Genomic DNA, 22,162 nt, shown 5'->3' on the forward strand with positions numbered 1-22,162 from the left:
CTGCAATTTGCTTAGTTAAATTTACATCTAAGAATAAGATGTCTTAAGATGCTACTCTAATATCTAAATGAAATTTAATTTTGTATACTTGGCTTCATTTAAACCAATCTGTGAATGTCCAAGTTGTAAAATAGCAAGTCTTTCAATTACTAACTTAATTAGTTATCAGAAGTTACATAACCAATTATCTTCTATATACATGTACTGTTTGATAATTGACTTAATAGAAGACAGATGTCTACTCATGTCCATTGTGCAAAATGACAGATTGTTAATGTTATGTCAAATACAGTTGATTATTTTTGTCTGATGTAAAATCATCAGGTCAGTAGTTCAAGCCTACATGTACGTAAATAGGGCAATTGATTTTCCTCATAAAAGTTGGATTCATTTCAAGTTGGTTAATACAAAAAAATATATTAATTGTGCCTATTCACATTGACCTGAAACGATGCTGACTGAAGATAGATTCACACAGTAACTTGACTTCCTTACTGATAAATGTAGAAATATAATTATTATCAATTTAAGCATCATGAATTATATCTGCAACTTAGTAAGTCAATAAATATGTCAATCTGATTAAAATCATATTTCCGGTAATTTTTTTTATGTTGTACTCATTAATATTTGACATATTTTAATAGGATTGTTCTGTGTAGTTAATGTGGTGCAACTCTCCTACGCTTTCTTATATATTTGTAAATAGTGTTTTGATCATATGAATTTATAACTAATCAAATTGTCTTTATTAGTGTACAGGTTTCATATGTTTGTTGATTTTTATATGAATGTTAGAACTGCCAGAATGCAGTTGTGATGTCATAGTTTTGATTACAATGTCTAAAAACAAGTAAAAGAAACAAAATTTGGATCTAATCTTAATTTTATACTGATGTGTAATTGGATTTGCTATAGTGCGCTGTAAAAACCCAATTGGAAAAAATTATATTTTAAGGAATTTACTGCTTATTAATTTTTCTTTTTCTATTTCAGGTTATCTAAATAAAATCCTTTATTTCTTTATTTTTCCCTGCTGTGAATCTACATATCAGGATTATAAGAAGCAGCATACTGGACGCAAAGATAGGGAAGGGTGGTGCTTCTCCACGCTCTGGAGGAAGGTTAGTTATTCATACATTTATGGAGGTATTCAGTTTCAGTTTATTTACAAAACTCAAATTTAATCACACTGATACTGGTTTGTGAAATATGATCACATCTATATCGTCATTATTTGGTTTTTTTTAAACAGAGACGTTAGACCACCCACTACCGGCGCAGGTGCCGCGGCCAACCGTGTGACTAAATCCAGATGGATACCACCAAGCAGTATAAAAAGAGATGCCAATCATGGAGAAGAAAAATATGACCAGATTTTCCGTAGAGTTAGAGGGTGAGTGAATCAAATTATCTCAAAAGTACCTATTTATATTTATCGATTTATAAAAAGGAACCATTCCCAAAATCTGGAATCATCAGAAATCATAGTTTCTAGGGTTTTTTTTAAAGTTGACTATTTTAAAACTAGTAACATTTGATAACCACGTCAAAAATTAAGGACTGGCTCATCCAGTGAAAAACAGTGAATTTCAAATTTGTTGAATGGGAATAATGAAATTTGAATTTTTATAATTTAATTTCTTGGAGAAAAATGATTCAGTTTAGCTATTTCAAAGCTATGTAATAATATGTAGATTGATTTTTTTTACTTTTCTAGAATCCTCAACAAACTGAGTCCTGAAAAATTTGATAAATTGAGTCTTGAATTATTGAATGTTGGCATTGATTCTCAAGTTGTTCTTAAAGGCATTATTTTATTGGTATGTTACTTTTTACACATTTAATGAGCTTATCTGTTGTTATACTTGCACAATTTAACACAATACATGACATTGTTTCAAACTTAGTGTTGATTTTGGACCTACGAAAGGGAAGCCGATGGAAAATCTGAATTCTTTAATGACTAAGAGCAGATATCTATATTTTTTTTCCATTCATATTTATAAAGCACAGTGCAAGACTTTTTTTTACAAATATTTTCATAAGGAACACTGTTGAAGTTTAAAACATTTGATTTGTGAACTTGGACTTTTTGCTGGGTTATCATTCTGTGTTTGACTGTTAAAGCATGTGAACATGACAAAGTGGGGCAGCTAAATGTGGCTGTTTCGGGTCATTTATTAAAAAAATCTGTTTAACTCTTTGAATTTTTAAAATGGCGTCATTATCCAAGATGGCTACCATTTTCGACCTTTCTATCACATGATTTTACCCACTGGACTGATTGAGGTTTTGTTGTCCATGTCCGGATGTCTGTTCACATTTTTTTATGTACAATTAAGAGGTCCGATTTTGATGAAACTCAAAATATGTTTGTCCCACATATCCCAGTGTCAATTCCCTTGTTTTCATGTAGTAAGGATGCAACGATACATACAAAAGTAATTGTGATTAATCATGGTTATTGAAAAATGAATAATTGTGATATCTTGGATTATCGTGATGAGATCATTTATCATGATAATTCAAATAGTCATTCTTGGAGGATTCGTTAAACACGATTATTAAAACTAATAAAAGCGTAAACAGTCTAGAATAGAGTAATATGTTGGGTTTAGTGATGTACCGATATGGCTACTATCTGATTTTACCGATATCAAATGTTGACATTGAAACTTATTGGCCGATGCAGATACAATTACAGACAGTGGCTCATTAAAATTCCTCAAAAGTCATGGTAATTGATGTATGCCATTGTTAGTCAGGAAAAGCATGGTACTATTTTTTCTCAGGGAATCAAAGACGAGCACAATGTTTATTGAAGGAATAATTGGGTCACATTTCCTACAGAGTTAAAAATACACAATCTAATGAGAACTTAATTATTTGTTGCGTGATTAATTAGTAAAGCAGGACAAGGCTTGAAAATGCCACAGCAAAAATGTCCTGTGATCTTTAAATTATATTGTTTCTAATGGTAATAAAGAAATATTATCCAGACACATAACTTGTACTATAACTGGATAATCAATGGTCAACAGTCGGACCAGTCGAGTTGGTTTCTATGATTACACTATACTCAGCATTGCGTATAGTGGGGTAACTATAAACTATTTACGCAAGATGTTTTATCATCCTTCATCATTTTGATGAGAATTGGGCCAAAATAATACAAAATTTTATGAATTTGATTCTCAAAAATCATGATATAATGATTATTGAGAAAGAAGGCGATTATTTAATCCCCTGACCCAATAACCGTGATTAACCGGCAATAACCGCAATTCCCCGGGTATCACTGCATCCTTACTATGCAGTAGCTACTGTACTAATTAGTAATACAGGCCAAAGTTCTCCTTACTCAACAAAGTTATACATGAAAAAGACTATAAATTAGTATAAAGTTTTGACTTATAGCTGAGCTGTAATGAAAACAAATGTCTATATTTTCAGATTTTTGAAAAGGCTCTCGACGAGGTCAAATATAGCTCGTTGTATGCCCAACTATGCCAACGACTATGTGACGATGCACCAAACTTTGAACCTCCCGACTCTAACATCACTGTAAGTATTGTAGTTAGATATCGGTAGGAAATAATTTCTGGGTTAAATTCCATTATTGGATTGTACCAGTTACAGCTTTAATTGTGTAGAATTTGTTGCTGAAAAGATTTTCTATTATTTTGATAAACTAGTTATTTTATTTGTATTAATAGTCTGGTCGCCAAACCCAATATTTAGAGCGAACCTGGAAATTGTATACAAAGTTGTTTTTTTTTATGATTGATTGTAGTAGCCTAGGGTGTCCTCTTTCAGAATCTGTCGGGTGAACCTCGGTCAGCCTTGAGCATTTTGAAGATTCAAGATGGCGTCCAAGACGGCCGTCATTTCAAATCCCCATAGTATTTAGTCTCTAGGATTATAATTTTGGTGTCTAACCGTATGTTTCTGGAGTTATGGAATACACTAAAATTGTGTTGTGGGGGTAATTAGATAATAGTAAAATCCAAAATGCCAGACAATTTGGCACTTGAACTCACCAAACCAAACTATATCTTGGGACAAACTATATATTTCTGGATAAAGGAGCATACGAGTGATACAATAACACCACTTATATGCCAATCAGGGGTTCCAGGACCACAAGGACCAGCCCTGAAATGATGGGGGGGGGGCACAAGCTGGTTTTTTTTTTTAAAAAAAAAACAAAAAAAACAACAAATTCTACCCCCAAAACACGAAAATAACCCCCACAAAACTTGGCAATATTCAGTTTAATCCTTTAGTTGTGGTTCTGGCTGTAACCTGCGACTTTACATCCTAAGCCATCCCTTGTGCAGCTACAAGCAAACATACTACTTGTACATAGGATGTCACTCTGATGAGCCACATGACTGAGCAAGTTGGCTGGTTGTATTGTTCTCAGTGAACTATCCTTCACCCAGCAATACAGTTCCGCATCAAATTCCGGCAGATTACCATCTTCCAGTGAACACCACTCAATAGTTTGGTGATGAGCTCATTATCCGTTCTCTGCAAACGCATCATTTGTTGAGCAAGACTTCATGATTTGTTTCTAGATATATTTGGTTTGGTGAAATGAGCGGCTCAGTTAAAGGGCCATATTGTCTGGCATTTTGGATTTTACTATGATTTAATCACCCCACAACATAATGAACGATTTTAGTGTATTCCTTGGCCCCCAAAACATATGGCAAGACAACAAAATTCGCATCCTAGACTAAATACTATGGAAGTTATAGGGGATTATTTGAAAAAGTGGGCGTCTTGGATGTCATCTTGAATTTTTCAAAATGCTCAAGGTTGACCAAGTTCCACCCGTCAGATTCTGAAAGAGGACACCCCGGGTACTAAAATCAATCATAAAAAAAACTTTGGCTTAACCTGGAAATTGTATACAAAGTTCTGCTGGACTACAAATAATAGATCATAATTCAAGCTTGCTTTATGTATAAAATTTGTTGATTTTATTTTTTTGTAGACATTCCGTCGTCTTTTATTGAACAAGTGCCAAGATGAATTTGAAAACAGATCTCGCGCAAGTGAAGGTAATTTAAACAATTTTTATTTGACAGATCTGTTTAACTGTTTATATAGTTTAATGAATCTACAGATTGTCAAACATTAATGCAGTCTAATAATAGATTATACCTGAAAATGTAGGTGCATACATCAAAATGAAATACCACCAGGCATGTTGCTTGCCTGGAACCACAGCAATTAGTTTTTCTTGAATATGACTTGCAGTCAGTTGTTAGGATATTGAAATAACAATAATCGGTAAATAAACTATTACCAAGTACCGTGTGACTTATTTTAAGTAACCAGTTAATCAATAGACTCAAAGGATGTTTTGTGATTGCTTAAAAGAGTATCATATGGAAATTATATTTGGTAGTGGTAGCAAAATTTTTACATGCCAGTGACCATTAATTTTTATTTAACCAATACAGAAAATGAAATAGAAATATCCAATGCATTACGTTTTAAATTCTTTTCAGCATATGACAAACGTGATGGCCCCCTTACAGATGAAGAAGCAGAACAATATCATTTGGCAAAATGGAAAATGCTTGGCAACATCAAGTTTATTGGTAATATTTTTAACCATTTAACACAATGCTGTTAAATTCATTATCCCTCTGCGAAGTCCGGAAAGCTTATTGAATTGGGAATCTTTTCATCCGTTCACATTTTGTCTCCTGGGATCTTATGAACTGGTTATGGTGTCTTAACAACTTCGTTCACATGCACATCAGTTTTTCAGTGGAACTTAAGCATATTTACGGAAACAATTTTTACTGTGGGGGGGGGGGGGGATCACGTGGGTAAGACGCTGGCTCGCTAGTCTGGAGGTCGGGTGTTTGATCCCTGCATTGGCCGAGAAAGTTCATCCAGATTTTCTGGCGTGGTTCCCCCTTGTCAGTGATGCAGGACGGAGGGCCTGACAAGCACAGCTGTCTAGTCTTTCGGATGACACGAAAAACCGAGGTCCCGTGTATACATTGGAATGCACATAAAAGATCCCTTGGCAGTTGGAATTCGATATAAGAGTAGGCGATAGTGCCGCTGCCCGGGCAAAATTTCCCTCATAGCACACTGTAAGGCGTATGCCCATCTTCATTAGCCTAGTATAGGAACAGAACAGTAGGACGTTAAACCCCATTTCATTTTTACTGTGGGTTTGGTATTTAATTATTCAGGAGTATAAACCAAAGATGTCTTTATGAAACCTAATGAATGTTTGTTTTCATTCATACATCTAGGATTGAGAAGTCTGTTGATATTTGATAGAGTACAATACCAAAGATTGCGGTAGTTAGTAATTATACTCGATTTATTTCCACTATAGTGGGATGACAAAATATAGATGTCTGATACAATTTGCTATAATCTTATAACCAGCATTTGTCTATCCATGTACCATCAAAAACATGTCCAAGGGCTGAGCATGTTGATGACCGACTCTTCTTAAATTAATTTTGACAATAAATCATCGTTTTCAGGTGAACTGGGTAAACTCCAGATGCTTCATGAAGGAATTCTACATAAATGCATCAAACAGCTTTTGGAAAAGAAAAGGAATACCGATGTCCTGGACATGGCAGAAGACCTTGAATGTCTCTGTCAGATAATGCGTACTGTCGGCCCTCGTCTGGACACAAGCCGGGCGAAGGTAAGAAATCCATGTTCTATTAGCATTTCAGAGTTACAGCAAACAGTAAAATTCTCTGATAGCCATTTAACCAGGATACAGAGCGACTGTTTAAAGAAAACTTTGACCGAGCTGTGAGCTTAGGCAATACATTTTATACCGACACTCCTACAGCTGTCAATTTATACAGTTACACAGAACTAGGATGAATAATTTTACTATTCTTTCACACAGAATTTACCAGTTTTATTCCCTTGCATATATACTATTCAAAAAAAGTAGGGGATATTTGATTTTTAAGTGTTATTAAAGTCACCTAATGAAACTGACGAAGAAACAATTGACAAAATGAAATGAAGTTCACATTCATCGATTTATTCCAAATGATCGTTAGACTAAGTAAGGCACAGACTGACCATTATAAGGGTACAATGATACCCGGGGTCAAACAGCAAAGTTACCACAGCATCACAACCAAGTCAGTAACGGGTAAATCCTCCTCTGTTTGCCAAACAAGCATTGATCCGACGTGGCATATTCCTAATGAGACGTCTAAGGTCATTTTGGTCCAGATTGTCCCATTCCTGTTGCAACGCAGCAGCAAGTTCTTGGACATTGGCAGGACGTTGTTGACGTTGACGTAACCTCTGTCCAAGCATGTCCCAGACATGCTCGATGGGGGAGAGGTCGGGACTCAGTGCTGGCCAAGGTAATGTGGTGATGTTCTGTTGTTGGAGGTAACCTGTAACGATCCTGGCCCTGTGACATCTTGCGTTGTCATCCTGGAAGATGAAACGGCGGCCATGACGTCGTGCGAACGGCACAACATGGACTGCCAAGATGTTGTCCCGGTAGTACTGGCCTGTAACACGCCCTGCAACAACATGTAAAGCCGTTCTTCCAGCAACAGTGATGCCTCCCCACACCATAACAGAACCACCCCCAAATCGATCATGTCTGATGACGTTAACGTCTTGGAAGCGCTCGTTTCGACGACGCCACACCCTCCTACGTCTGTCCAAAAAATCAACAGTGAACCTTGACTCATCTGAAAACATCACATTGCTCCAGCGTCGATTATCCCAGTGTTGACGATCCCTACACCAACGACGTCTTGCCTGAATGTGATGATCTCTCAAACAAGGGATCACGCGAGGACGTCGGGCGCGAGGGTGACCCCTATGCAGTCGATTCCGAATCGTCTGGCCACTCACTCTCACACCAGTGTCTGTTTGAAGACGAGCGCTGATCTGATTTGCTGTGATGACACGATTTCTCAAGGCCAAGGTACGGATAAATCGATCCTGGGCTTGAGTTGTCGCCCTTGGTCGACCTGAGCGTGGTCTGTCCTGTACAGATTGTGTATCACGGTATCTGGACCATAGCCTGCTTATGACAGACTGAGAAACATTCATCGTCCGCGCCACAACCACCTGTGTTGTGCCGATCTGTAGCATGCCAAGGGCACGTAACCTTTCATTTTGGGTAAGCCGACGCATATCAAAATTTGTTTTCTGGTCACTAAAACAATTAAACTGATGTTTCCACCCTGGAATTCAATGCCACAATGACTGTAACATTCAAAGTCAGAGTCGTGCAAATCTTGGGTTGGACCCCCATGATGATCCCAAGCATCACCTGCATTCCATGCGGTAGCTATTGGTGCGTTTGGGCGTCACATGTAACTGGAAATGTTTCTTCTGTTAGGTTCTATAATGACTTTTTTCGTATTTATTTGCATATTTTAGTATTATGCCCCCAAAATCAAATATCCCCTACTTTTTTTGAATAGTATATTTAGTATTGCTTTTTAAGATGAGTTTTTAATCTTCTATAAATCTAGTTTCACTTGTTTAGTTTTGAGGTATAATCCTAAAAATGATGTTTTGTAGGCATGGATGGATCAATACTTTGAGCGAATAAAGTATTTTGCTGGTAACAGTGAGCTACCGCCTAGAATTCGCTTTATGCTGCAAGATGTGGTGGAGTTGAGAGCTAAAAAGGTAATTATTAAATTATTTGTATCTCTGTGTACCAGAGGACATCAGTTATTCAGAATCTGGGTAAAGATTTGCTCAAATAATGTGACAGCAACTTTAAAAGTAATGAGGAACTATCGTGTGCCTGCTATATCTTCGAATACAGATGCCAGTATAATTCTGGTCAGTACCAATTTAAACAGGCAACTGAAGTACCAGTTGACATGTTAAAAGAAAATGCATGATATTTTGCAGTCATTAATCTTTTTTGTTTATCCTTATCTTTTTTTTTTATTCCAGTGGAAACCACGTCTTCATGCAGCTTCTATTGGCCCCAAAACAATTACTGAAATTCGTCAGCATGCTGCTGCTGTAAGTATAATATAAAATTAATTTTGAAGTGACACTGAATGAGGTTTTACTTTACCAATAATCTTAACGGCTAAATATTCTTTTCACTAATGAAAACTAAGAAATAAAAAAAACAAAGTTCATTTAAATTTATCTGCATGTATGTAATCATCTATATGTAATACGCTATATAATAAATTTTGGTCTCGTTCCATGATTTATAAATTCTAAATTCTAACAGAAACATTTCCCTCTCCCTTGATATACCAAAAAGGAAATAAAGTGAGAAATAATTTTACTCCAGAATTCTGATTTTAATCGTTAACATAATATTTTGTTTGTATCTTTTTAGGAACTTGGTGTGTTTATTCCACCACATCAGAATAGAATGTCTAATATGATCGGTAATCGGGCCATGAACGGGGGTCTGGTACAAAATATGAAGGGGGGCATGGGAGATCTTTTTAGTGCACCAGCTAACTCCATGAGTAAGAAATTACTTTAGCCTTCATTATGTAAATCTTATTGAAGAACTTCAACAATTGTAGATTAGAATTAAGGTGGATCCATGATTTTTACTTGGATTTGAAAAAGAACATTGGAACTTCCATCCATAAACAAAACTAAGTCTTAAAATTTATTTAGAATAAGATTGCAGCTACTAAATGTCTTTTAAGAATTTGATTTAGATTTGTGTTAAAACTTTTTAATATTAGGCGAATTTACATTGTAATTTTAACATTATAGATAATATGATAGGAACCGGACCAGGGGTGATTTCACTTGAAGCTAATAATTCTACATATAACAATGGGATGGGAAGAAACCGAAATCATCAGAATCAAGGTAAGATTTTTACCAAAGTGACATCATTTGCATTATATCCGTTTATGATTTTTTAAACAGAATTCAGTTAGATTGAAAATGAGTTATCCGGTTATGAAAAACAAATAGTTTTTAAAGATTGTCATGTTGGGCTTAATCATTGCTTTTATTTTAGGATACCAAAATAACTACCAGAATCGTCGACAACAAGATGGGGGAAGTCCAAGAGGTACAAGGCAGAATAATCAACAAAATCAACAAGGTTCAACACCTTACCAACAGCAGAATCAACAAAAGCAAGGTACTGTATTAGACATCACAAAACACCTAATTAAATTTTTTTGTGATTCATTATTTTAAGCATTTTCAGAATTAGTTTTTGGACTTTTGGACTTTGCTTCTAATTGAGGTAGAATTTTCAAACCTGATAGTTTTTTTTATGTGAATGCCTTTACTTAGGTGGATAAAATGAGCATTATCTGCTTAGGCTAAGTACAGATAATTGATTTAATTTGTCTCTGCTTTGGAACCATGCTAACTATGCTTCTTATTCAGGGAACGTGATGGAACTTAGAATATTTCATTACATCATGTCATCTATTTGATTTGTGATTGAAGCAGGGAACATCGGCTTGACTGTTGGCTTGTTACACATCCATTTTGTCATCTATGTCTAGATGTGACTTTCCACTTACAATACTATTAATGATTATTTTTATTTTGAGCAGCAGCTGGAGCTAGTGGAAGTCGGGATCTACCACCTCGATTTCAACGTATGGCTGTACAACAACCACCAACGACTGTTCCTACAGTGACAACATCCAGTTCTACTAATGGAATGTCAACACCACCTCTTCCAACTAGGGAAGAAGTTAGCCTGAGACCTGTTAAGAACTTCAACTTCAAACCAAATACACCTAAAGCATTGCCTAAATCAGCTCAGACTCCACCTAACAGCCAGGGCTGGTCACTTAGACCTAGTAATCAGGATCCTTCTACCCACGTTAAACCCATTATGACTATTAAACAGGTACGTTTTACATGTCAAAGCTTAAAGATGCATTATGCAAGATTTAGATAAAGAAAAGGACGTTCTTGATAAATAGTTTCAGAAATAATTGAAAATTTCAGTCAAATAACATTATTCTGAGCAAAATTTCAATCGTTTGAAGTTTTTACAATATAGTCAGAATCTGCGAACAACTGAGGCGCCACATGCTCCTAAATCATGAAGAGTGTTTTTTTTCTTCAGAAATTAGACCTAAAATAAAGCTAATGGTGCATGTTGAACATTTCTATTGTAGATTGTTAAATACCTGTATGCTAGGGAGATGACTTTAATAAATAAGCTTTAGCCTGTTTTCATATCCTATATTTGGTAATATGTAAATTTATGACCAATGTTATACACAAAATAAAACTAAAACAAGCTGTGTATCATTTAATTCTATATAATGTATAGAAGGCATGTATACAATAATGTATACAATTCAAATTAGACTGACATTAAGAAAAAAAGAAAAAACACATTTAGATGAATAGCGGTGTACTTTGGCCATCAGCGTACTGTCGCAGTGTCGGTACTTAGTAGATATGCACATGCAGTTCTTGTAGCCAATAACGCCTATAGTATAACAAATGTTATTTTTTAAATAATATATTATCTTGTTCAACATGAAAAAAACCAATTTTGGTACCATTTTTTTTGCGTTTAATAAAGCTGTCTAAATTTTTCTGCTTTCACCTGCTTGTGTTGTTCTCAGTAGCAACCATTTTGACAGTTTTGATTATCATGACATCAAAAATGAAAACTATAACATACATCTAAAAGAGTCCTAATATTAATCAGGTATATGCTGTACCGTTATAAGATTTTGGGACTCCATATAACTTAAATTAGAGCTGGATTAATTATCATCATTCTCTTCATCTATTATTCGTTTGTACAAATGTACAAGTACAAATGACATAGCACTCATGGATGACAAAACGCTTGTATTTCTTCAATCGGAATCAAGGGTACATTACTTTAACAATAATAAACAATTTACGAATTTGTGATAACATTAATTTAAAATTAAACAACAATTTATATACGTAATATGAGAAATAGACGGAACAAAAAACATCTATCGCAACATTGTATGGTTTTGACTTTAAACACATAATCCGCATTGAAATGTTGGTCGATAATTGACAGTATCGACACAAACATATTTTCAAGACCGGTAGTAAAAATCACTATCGATACACCGCCCTAGTTTCAATTAATATTACACAAAATTATTAAAATTAAAATACTGAAAGGGATGTCTTTGTTTCCATGGTTATTTTAAACATACATTATGCAAAAGCTACATCTGTCTATTGCAGGTCTTTCTTTAGGCTTGAAATGTTTTCTAAATTATTAATTAGACATTAATTAACTTGTCCAGACCATAATCAACTCTCAAGGGCATCGGATTTCTCCGATATTTAATAGAACAGTTCAGCCATATTTTGATTTAAGCTAAAAATGGAGGAGCGAGACTTGGCTTCAAACAACCAGTACGGTGGTTAAAATTATTGCACAAGTCTTGTCAAACCATCAAAGGCAAATACATGTACATGTATCTTCGCTCGCAATTAGAGTAAATTGAATAAAATTTTCAAATTATTCATTTTACATTATCTATTTTCAAACTATTATAGCAAGATTGGTTAGCTCTTTATCTAAATCTTACATAATGTATCTTTAATATAACACTTAAATGGGTTTTTTTTGTATCTTTTATGTATAAAATGTTTTCTTTTCTTGGGAAATATTTATGAAAGATTTAGGGTTTCAGTGTATACATTTTTGGTGTCTCTTTTGGTATTGCATGATATGATTTAACATTTATCCACTTTGCTTCTCAAAATAACTGCAAGTTGAAGAAATAACAATTTTCAATTGTTAATATTGCACTTTATTTGTCTATATAGTATGTATAAATTGAATATTTGTATATTTCAGGAGCCACTACCTATTAAACAGATAATAGTTCAAGATAAGAATAAAACTAATAATAACAAGAAGGGTACAATAAGTAAAGAAGAACTTCTTAAAATTGCTGTAAGTGTTGAATTATTTACACACTAGAAGTAGCGGATATAATGGAAATTTAGTCGTATATTTCCATTTGTGGTCCATCATCCACAATTTCTTGACTCCATTGATCGTTCGCACTTTTTAAAATGTATGTATGTATACATTAGTGAGACGAATAACCCATTTGTATTTCTGCTTATTATTTCTAGAGTTATAGCCATTGTGGACATGTTTTGTTGCCTGGCAAACTTTTTTAATCACAGAAATGAAATAAAGGGAACAAAAATGGACTTTATGCTGTAATGTAATCTTTTTCAGAGTCAGATAGGAACAGAGTATTTGGCAAAGGAGAACACATCTGAAGCCATTGCTCTGATAAAAGAGGCTAATGTACCTCGTAAGATGCTACCACTCATTATTTCAAGACTTATGATAGATGTACTAGAAAAAGAAGGTAAGAACATTTATTTTTTCATCTTTCATACAAATAAAATATACAAATTGAGGGCTCAAAATCATGTTTGTAACTATTATGTGACCAGGTCCCTTAGTTGAGATATGGCACAAAACGGGTGCGAACAGCATAGTTGTCTTTTAATAGTTGACTATTGCATGGTTTGAATCATCGATGCATATTTTGCTGCTTGTCTCATTTTGTCAGTACCAATCACATTGAATTTTATTTCATCCAAATTCCTGTGTGTGATGATGCCCTTGTAAATATTCTTAATTTGATTATTTCAGACGATGACCGTGAATATGTGATGAAATTTATAACTGCTATGAAAGAAGAAAATATGATCAACTCAGAACATTTTATGGAGGTAATTAGTCTAATGCATGTAAAAGTCTGCTGAATGTTGGTTGCTGTCAAAAGATGCATTTTGGTCTGTTGCTGTGATGAGAGCGCAGGGGTCCCGAAGGCAACCATCCATGTGGGTTGTAGACTAGTCATATCCTGCATGTGGCAGGAAAATGACTAGTTTGATTCTGCCAATCTGAGACAACTTGGAAATGTGTACAAAAGACAGCTTTTATAACAACTTTCATGTGTTTAGATAATGTTAAGATAGATTTCTACACGTTATAATCTTTCAGGATAAAATTGCATTTTTAGTACGACATTAACCATTGAGTTCTATTTTCTGGCCATCACAAAGTAAATCCAGAATACTCAATACAGACTTACATTTGTATAACTATGACTAAAAGGTCTTCATTAATTCACTAATTACAAACTTCCTTTACAGTAGATAATTACAAAGTTTGAATTAAACTTATTTATAGGGTTTTAAATCTCTAATGGATCAACTACCAGAACTAGAGAAAGAAGTTCAACTCGTCAAATCATATACAGCTAGATTTGGTGCCATGGCTGTTACAAAAGGTCTAGTTAGTTTAGCTGAGTTGGCTGAACCTCTAGAAAATGGTGTACACTATCCATTATTTATGCTGTGTTTACAGCAGATATATAAGATAAAAGACAAGGATTGGTTACTTGTTACATTTACTAATAGTAAATTAGATCTACAGACAATGTTACCAGGTAATTTTTACAAGAATATTTACAACTGAATTCATTAATTTTATTAAAGATGCATTATGTAATATTTAAATAAAGAGATGACCATTCTCACTATGATAGTTTAAAAAATGATAATTAAAAATGAACATATTGAAAACTCTAAATTAAATTCTGTTTAAAGTTACGAATGTTTGAAGTTTTGACAGAATAGTGTAGTCTATATTATTGCTACGATATTAAAGACTCTTGATTGTCCATTTTAACGTTGATGGAGTAAATGGTGCAGATCTCGTGATCTAGTGTCAATTAAGGGCATGTAATGTGAATAGATTATATAACTATTTGAAGCCAGAAAAAAAGCAATAGATGTAACTCTTGCATATTATTCATCTTGAACTATTTGCTACAAACCATGTTGAGTTTCAAGTCAAGTGTCGTAAAAGTATGTATCAAGTCTGAAAGAAATGTACTTGAGTTCACAATGAAATAATTGTATTAATTCTCAACTTCATCAAACCAATTGTAACACAAAATGATACTAGTTTAAATCACGACATAATTTATTAGTATTAAATACAGATAAATGTATTCCAATCTGATGTTTGTTTGTGAAGAATTGTTAGAATGTTTATTTCTTGTAGAATTGGATCAAAAGAGAGAAAGGTTGTTAGAAACACTAGAAGATCGTGGATTAAGTTTCCTGTTTCCACTGATGAAAATTCAATCGGAACTAGGAAAACAGATCCAACTTGATCCTACAGCTAATTCTCTATTCAAATGGATTAAAGATAGAGTTGATAATAACATGCAGAAAGATCCACGCTTTATTAACATTTTGACAACTAGGTAAGTCAAATAATAGTATGACATACAGGTTTCCCTGAAAATAAACATAAGACACCATTCCTGGGATGTAGTATAAATTATAAATCTGAATTTGTTCGTTGGTTACCAGGGTTTGTCTTGATACTCGATTTGTTTTTACACACCCACATTGAAATGTGGTTGTATATTGACACAGTGTTTAAGGTTATGATACGAAGAAGCCTATTGATTTTAACAATTTCTGATAATTACTGCCAGAGTTATGGCCCTTGATGGCTTTGAAATATCTTGTGGACACTCTTAGAGGCTAATGTTAATATCTGATAGACTGTTTATACACACTGTTTAAGGTCATAAGACGTAGAAGCCTTTTGATTTTCAACTATAATTTGTAGAAGCTCTTGAGGCTAAAGTTAATATCTGATTGACTTGAAACTGATTTTCAACTATTTTTGATAATTACTGCCAGAGTTATAGCCCTTAACCTCTTTGAAAAATCTTGTAGAAGCTCTTGAGGCTAAAGTTAATATCTGATTGACTTTAAACTTATACAGTGTTTAAGGTCATGAGACAAAGAATCCTATACATTTTCAATGATTTCTAATAATTACTGCCAGATTTGAGGCCCATGTTCACTATGAAAAAGTGAAACAAATTCTAATATTTTCTGATAATTACTTCATGGGTTATTACTTGTAATCAGATTTTCATGTGTTGTAAATGTTCTCATTACTGACAAGAAAAAATATGCAACATCACTTGTTGACTGCCCGGACAACTTAGCTGATGTGGGTGTATCTTTGAGTTATGAAATAAGCAACCGGACAATGTTAGTATTAATTGCGAGATGAATGTCATCCAAGTTCTTACATGTATGTAGAAATCTTCTCGGTAAAAGAATTTATATTTCATATATACTGTAGTTAATTGTACCTTTTATTGATGTTTTTTTTCCCTGTTATATAGCGTTGTAAAATATGTTGCTGAAGAAACAACACTGTCTGATACAATCGATAAAACTCAAGTACCTGATAAAATGGTTATTGAGAAAGAAAAGGAATGTTTGGATAAACTCAAAGTGAGTACTAAATTAGATATTTCCTAACTTTCATAAACTTTTGTTTTACATGTATGTAGTAGGATTTTACGGGTTGCAGACTTTTTGAAGACAAAGAATGTTTATTTTGAACAGAGGCTCAATACAACTTTAAATGTTGCAGGCAAACTTTAGTTACCGCTAGAATATTGCCACATTGATTTAATAGGAATTGACATTAAAAATTTAATATTACATCAGTAATGACAAAGAATAGTGTCAAACACCGAGTGCCCTGCATTTGAAAAAAGCAAGGATCTGGAATTTGCACGCATCTACCGGAGAACATCCTAAATACTGTTTCTGTAATTAAACAAATGGATTAGAAATTGTTTTCCTGCTATATTTCATATTAATGAGAAAAACTTTGTTTCAGCTGGTTCTACAGATGTTTTTAAGGGATCATATGGATTTGAATATTGTGGCCTTGTATGCTGTACAGGTCTTCTGTCATCAAAATGGTTTCCCTAAAGGAATGTTGCTGCGATTTTTCATGAATTTTTATGATATGGAGATTGTGGAAGAAGAGGCCTTTTTGAAATGGAAAGAGGAGGTCAATGACCAATATCCAGGCAAAGGGAAAGCTCTCTTCCAGGTAAAATGAATATACTTTATTTTGCGTTGAATAAACATGATCTGTATACACTTAGCAAAAATAATTACCATTCTACTATATGGACCAGGAATTAAGGATGTCATCGTGGCCATCTTGGAATTGGGACATAACAAAAATCAGATCCTGTCAATGTGCAATTGTCCAAGGAACAACTCGCTAAGTTTCATGTTGATTGTATATCAATTGCAGCCTTTGGTTTTTTTTTAAGAGCATCTGCCACAAGAACAACAAAAAAATAAGATAGTACCTTGGGGACCTGTTCCAAAAAATATTTGTATGCCAGATTTAATAAATCAGAATATGGAATGGAAAAGGTACATTTTTTAACAGGTTTATCAATATAAAACTGTATATCATTATAGGTAAACCAATGGCTAACTTGGCTAGAACAAGCAGAAGAAGAATCTGAAGAGGAGTCAGAGGACGAATAAACAACACTACAAATAAACACACCAGATTGATCAGATGTTTTTGATGGAATTATTTTAGTGAATGCTTTAGAGGCAAATATTTCCGTGTAGATTGGACTTAATATTAACCACTACAAGAGTTGGACTTTAAAAATAAAATAGTGATGTTGTGACTTATTGTGTTATGTCTACATGGAATAAATATATCAGAGAAAAAAAAACTGTTTAAAAAAAATAAAGCACCAAATAACTGATGCTCTGAAATAACGATATTGTGGGTAACGGTGTGTGTGGTTTCGTATTTTCAATATTTTTTCGTCGTTGTCCTGAACTTAAACCAAATTATCTAGATATGTTTGCATGTGATGGATCTCTACTACTAGCCTTTCCTGTTACTAAAAGTACAGCTACTTATTCATGCATGGAATTGTTTTATATGTTCATATGTTTACTTTTCCAGCAGTGACTTATTATTTATAATGAATTTTTACCCTACCCTAACAAATAAAATGAAGACTAGTCATATTAATGGCGGTTAAAATTTTTGATTGTACATGTATATTGTCTTCATTTTAATAAATATTCCCAACATTTAGATTTGTCATTTTTTACATTAAATATGTAGATTATATATATATATATAGCATTCAAAATATACTCATAAAAAAAACCCTAATTTAATTTTATAAATGGATTAATTAATGATCAGAAATTTCATCTCTGCCGGTCAGATTTATTCCAAATCCATATTGTTTGTCCTGTACATAACATGTTTTTAAGACATATATTATTAGTATTTATATCATTAGTTTTGTACCATTTAAACTTTATTATTACCGTTTTGCTGTTACCAAATCAAAACTAAATATTTTATTTAAATTCAAATTGGCACTAACTAAATGATTAACTCTTTTCTAAATGGTCAAATAATGTAAATTCCAAATTTTGCTTTGTTTTTCTGTACATATTGTGGTGTAAATTATGGTTTTTGGACGATTTTTAATTGGTGATGGCCACTGATATTTTATTATTGACAATTCCCTATTGTTTAATTTTATCTGTATAATCACCATTTCTCATTATTTATCATATATATATGTTAGATTTAAATAAAAATGTAATGTGTAAATAATGATAATTGTTCGTATTGGTTTCTATAGAATCCTAGTGGTCTTAAACAATATATTTGAATAATAAGTTTAGTGACCTAAGGGTCATCATATCATTGTAGGCGGCTTGGCTATGTCAGTTGATAAGATTGTTGAGGCATATTGATTATCTTTATCTGTTCCTATTCCAAACCTAGGTTTGGCAGTTGTGGGACTGAAATGTGTGAAGTCATTCCATTTTTATACGCCCACATGGAAATGTGGTCGTATATTGCCGTTGGTTCAATCCATCGTCCACAATTTCTTGTGAACACTCTATAATGAGATGAAGAAGCCTATTTAATTTCAATAACTTCCGTTCATTTCTTCTGGAGTTATGGCCCTTGTTTCACTTTGTTGCACCTTGTGAATGCTCTGACGACAAAAGTTATCCGATCTGTATCAAATTTATATGTATCATTTAAATTAGTAAAACGAACAAGCCTATTGAATTTGAGCAATTTCCGTTAATTACATCTAGAGTTATGGCCCTTGTTTCACTTTGTTGAATCTTGTGAACGCTCGAATGACAACAGTTATCATCCGATCTGTTTGAAATTCATATGCATCATTTAAATTAGTGAAATGAAGAAGCCTATGGAATTTCAGCTTTTTCCGTTAAATTTTTCTTGAGTTATGGCCCTTGTTTCACTTTGTTGCACCTTGTGAACGCTCTAACGACAAAAGTTATCAACTGATCTGTATGAAATTTGTATGCATCATTTAAATTAGTAAAACAAAGAAGCCTATTGAATTTCGTTAATTTCCGTTAATTGCATCTAGAGTTATGGCCCTTGTTTCACTTTGTTGAATCTTGTGAACGCTCTAATGACAAGTTATCATCCGATCTGTTTGAAATTGATATGCATCATGGTGGGTTTTCCCCGGGTCCTCCGGTTTCCTCTCACTGCTAAAGACCCCTACGCGCAAGCGAATTATTGCAATAAAATTAAACCATGTGTTAGTCCTGAAATGACCTAGTTTGTGTTGAGTGGACGTTAAACCCCATTTCTCTCTCTTTTTAAATTAGTGAAATGAAGAAGCTTATTGAACTTCAGCAATTTCCGTTAATTAAGCCGTGAGTTATGGCCCTTGTTTCACTGTTGTACCTTGTGAATGCTCTGACGACAAAAGTTATTATCCGATCTGTATGAAATTTATATGTATCATTTAAATTAGTAAAACGAACAAGCCTATTGAGTTTCAGCAAATTTCCGTTTATTACATCTAGAGTTATGGCCCTTGATTTACTTTGTTGAACTTTGTGAACGTTCGAATGACAAGTTATCATCCGATCTGTATGAAATTTATACCCATTATTTGAATTAGTAAAACGAAGAAGCCTGTCAAATTTGAACAATTTCTGTAGATTACTTCCAGAGTTACAGCCCTTGTTTTAGTTTTTAGAACCTTGTGAACCCTCAAACGACGAAAATTATAATGTCATCTGTATGAAATTGTCTATTAAATTCCCCAAATTACCTACAAAAGAATAAATATGTGACAACCCTTGTCGACTGTTCGGACGATTTAGCTGCTGTGGGGGTATGTTTTGTTGCCTGGCAACCTATCTTAATGTTTTGCCGTTGACCGTCTGTATGTGTGGGTCGCCTACAGGCCGCAATTCTTAACTGATCGTCTTGAGACTTTACACACTTATTCCTTATATCCTAAGGATGATCCCTATTGTTTTTGGTGCATTCCCGACCCCCCAGAGGTAGAGCCACACCCATTTTTTCTCTGTGTGTTGTCTACAGGCCGCATTACTGAACAGATCCACTTGAAACTTTCCATACTTACGCCTTATACTTTAAGGATCATCAGTACTGTTTTTGGTGCATGCCCAACCGCCAGGGACAGCCACACCCATTTTCTCTTTGTGTGTCACCTACAGGCAACAGTTCTTAATGGATCGTCTTGAAAACTTTTCATACTTATTCCTAATACCCTAAGGATGACCTCTGTTATATTTGATGCATGCCCAAACCCCTGGGTCAGAACCACACCCAATTTTTGTGTCTCTGTCACGCCTATAGACCACATTTCTTAACAGATCCTTTCAAAACTTTGGATACTTATTCCTTATACCCTAAGGATGATCCTCATTGTGTTTGGTGAATGCCCAACCCCAGGGGCAGAGCCACACCCACCTTTCTTGTGTGTCTGTGTGCTGTCTACACAGGCAACAATTCTTAATGGATCGTCTTGGAACTTGGTATATCTATCCCTTATAGACTAAAGACGCCAATAACTATTGATTTTGTTGGTGCATGAGCCAACCCCCAGGGACAGCCACGCCCAATTTTGTTGTTGATCTTATAGAGGCCAAAATTCTGAATGGATCAGTCTCGCATAACAACTTGTCTTCAAAGGAATTATTAGTGAACAGAAATTTGCCCATGAATCTTATCACTCATCACTTTAGTCTACTATATAGAAGGTGACTTGTGTTTTCCTTTTGCTTTTGTCACTTCCATTCTTGAAATCTTCATTACGCATCTATGTTAGCAATGATCTCTGTGTTAAAATAATATTTGGAACATGTTTAACCAGTTTTATCATTATGTGATAGTGACACCAATATTGTCCTTTATTACAGAGAAGATTTCTGATAACTTTGAAGAGCTAAATTCCAATAATTTCTGATAATTAATCTTAAAGATGCATTATGTAAGAGCTAAATCTGCCTATTGCAGGTCTTGTTTCAAATATTTATTGACACGAGCCCACAATTAACTCTCTAGGACATCGGAATGACTTGGAAAATTTATTGATGAAATGAATAATTAAAACTATTATTATCGTAGCAGTGGTACTTGACAATTGAAACCATATTCTTAAAACATTCATAACTTGGCTCAGAATAAAGTACATTGTAATTTGACAGAAATTTTTATTATATTCATTTGTCATTATCTGTTTTTGAACTGTCATTATATGCTCAGCCAGCTCTTTATCTAAATCCTTACATGATGTATCTTAAATCAATTTTGTAATAAGTCTTGTAATTGCTTTCATTACTTACAAAAAAAAATAAATATGCAACAACACTTGTGGACTGCCGGGACGACTTAGCTGCTGTGGGGGGGTGTTTCATTGCCTGGCAAACTATGTTTATGGATGGATACATATTTTCAAAAATAGCCAGTCAAATACTCCCACACAGCAACTATAATGTCTCGACAGCAGATTATCCAATAGGAAAACTTGGCTGTTGACCAAATTTAATTAAGATCTAGCATCCTTCAAGAAATCTAATCTATATGGTGTTCATTAGCTTTTCTGAACAAATAATATATCTCTGTAACAGCAAATCTTGGATTGCTGGAATTCAGCACGGTTCATCCTGGTTGTGGCACACTGAATACCACTAGCGTGATAAGGTTCATCCTCCCATGACCCCAGGTCATCAAAACAAATTAGAATAAAAAAAAATGTTAAAAACTAGCCTCTGTCGCATTAACAAGCCAATTATTGTTGGTGGGCGGACATAGGTGACAGCATAATACGCTCACAATTATATGTGGGCTTATAAAAATAGGCATATTTTATTAAATCTGCCTAGCAATTAATCTTTGCATGCAAATGGATATCTTGAAATGATACAGTTCAAGATAATAAGTGCTAATCTATGGCAG

The 22,162-nt window shown here is 34.1% G+C and overlaps 1 protein-coding gene across 1 annotated transcript; it reads left to right on the top strand.

Annotated features, from left to right (window-relative positions):
• Positions 1-1,011: 1,011 nt before the first annotated feature.
• Positions 1,012-18,508, top strand: LOC126824352 (eukaryotic translation initiation factor 4 gamma 2; the record flags this gene model as incomplete). The annotated part of the gene is made up of 21 exons (XM_050553563.2): positions 1,012-1,124; positions 1,256-1,396; positions 1,721-1,823; positions 3,457-3,567; positions 5,006-5,072; positions 5,526-5,618; positions 6,531-6,700; positions 8,572-8,682; positions 8,959-9,030; positions 9,362-9,497; positions 9,757-9,855; positions 10,010-10,135; positions 10,563-10,864; positions 12,830-12,928; positions 13,223-13,358; positions 13,649-13,728; positions 14,192-14,450; positions 15,071-15,275; positions 16,221-16,332; positions 16,727-16,945; positions 17,329-18,508. Coding segments are annotated over 21 exons (2,823 nt in total), but the record flags the coding sequence as incomplete, so codon positions are not given.
• Between the last annotated feature and the right edge of the window lie 3,654 nt (positions 18,509-22,162).

Source organism: Patella vulgata, chromosome 6 (genome assembly GCF_932274485.2).
Source record: "Patella vulgata chromosome 6, xgPatVulg1.2, whole genome shotgun sequence".
Classification (NCBI taxonomy): domain Eukaryota; kingdom Metazoa; phylum Mollusca; class Gastropoda; family Patellidae; genus Patella; species Patella vulgata.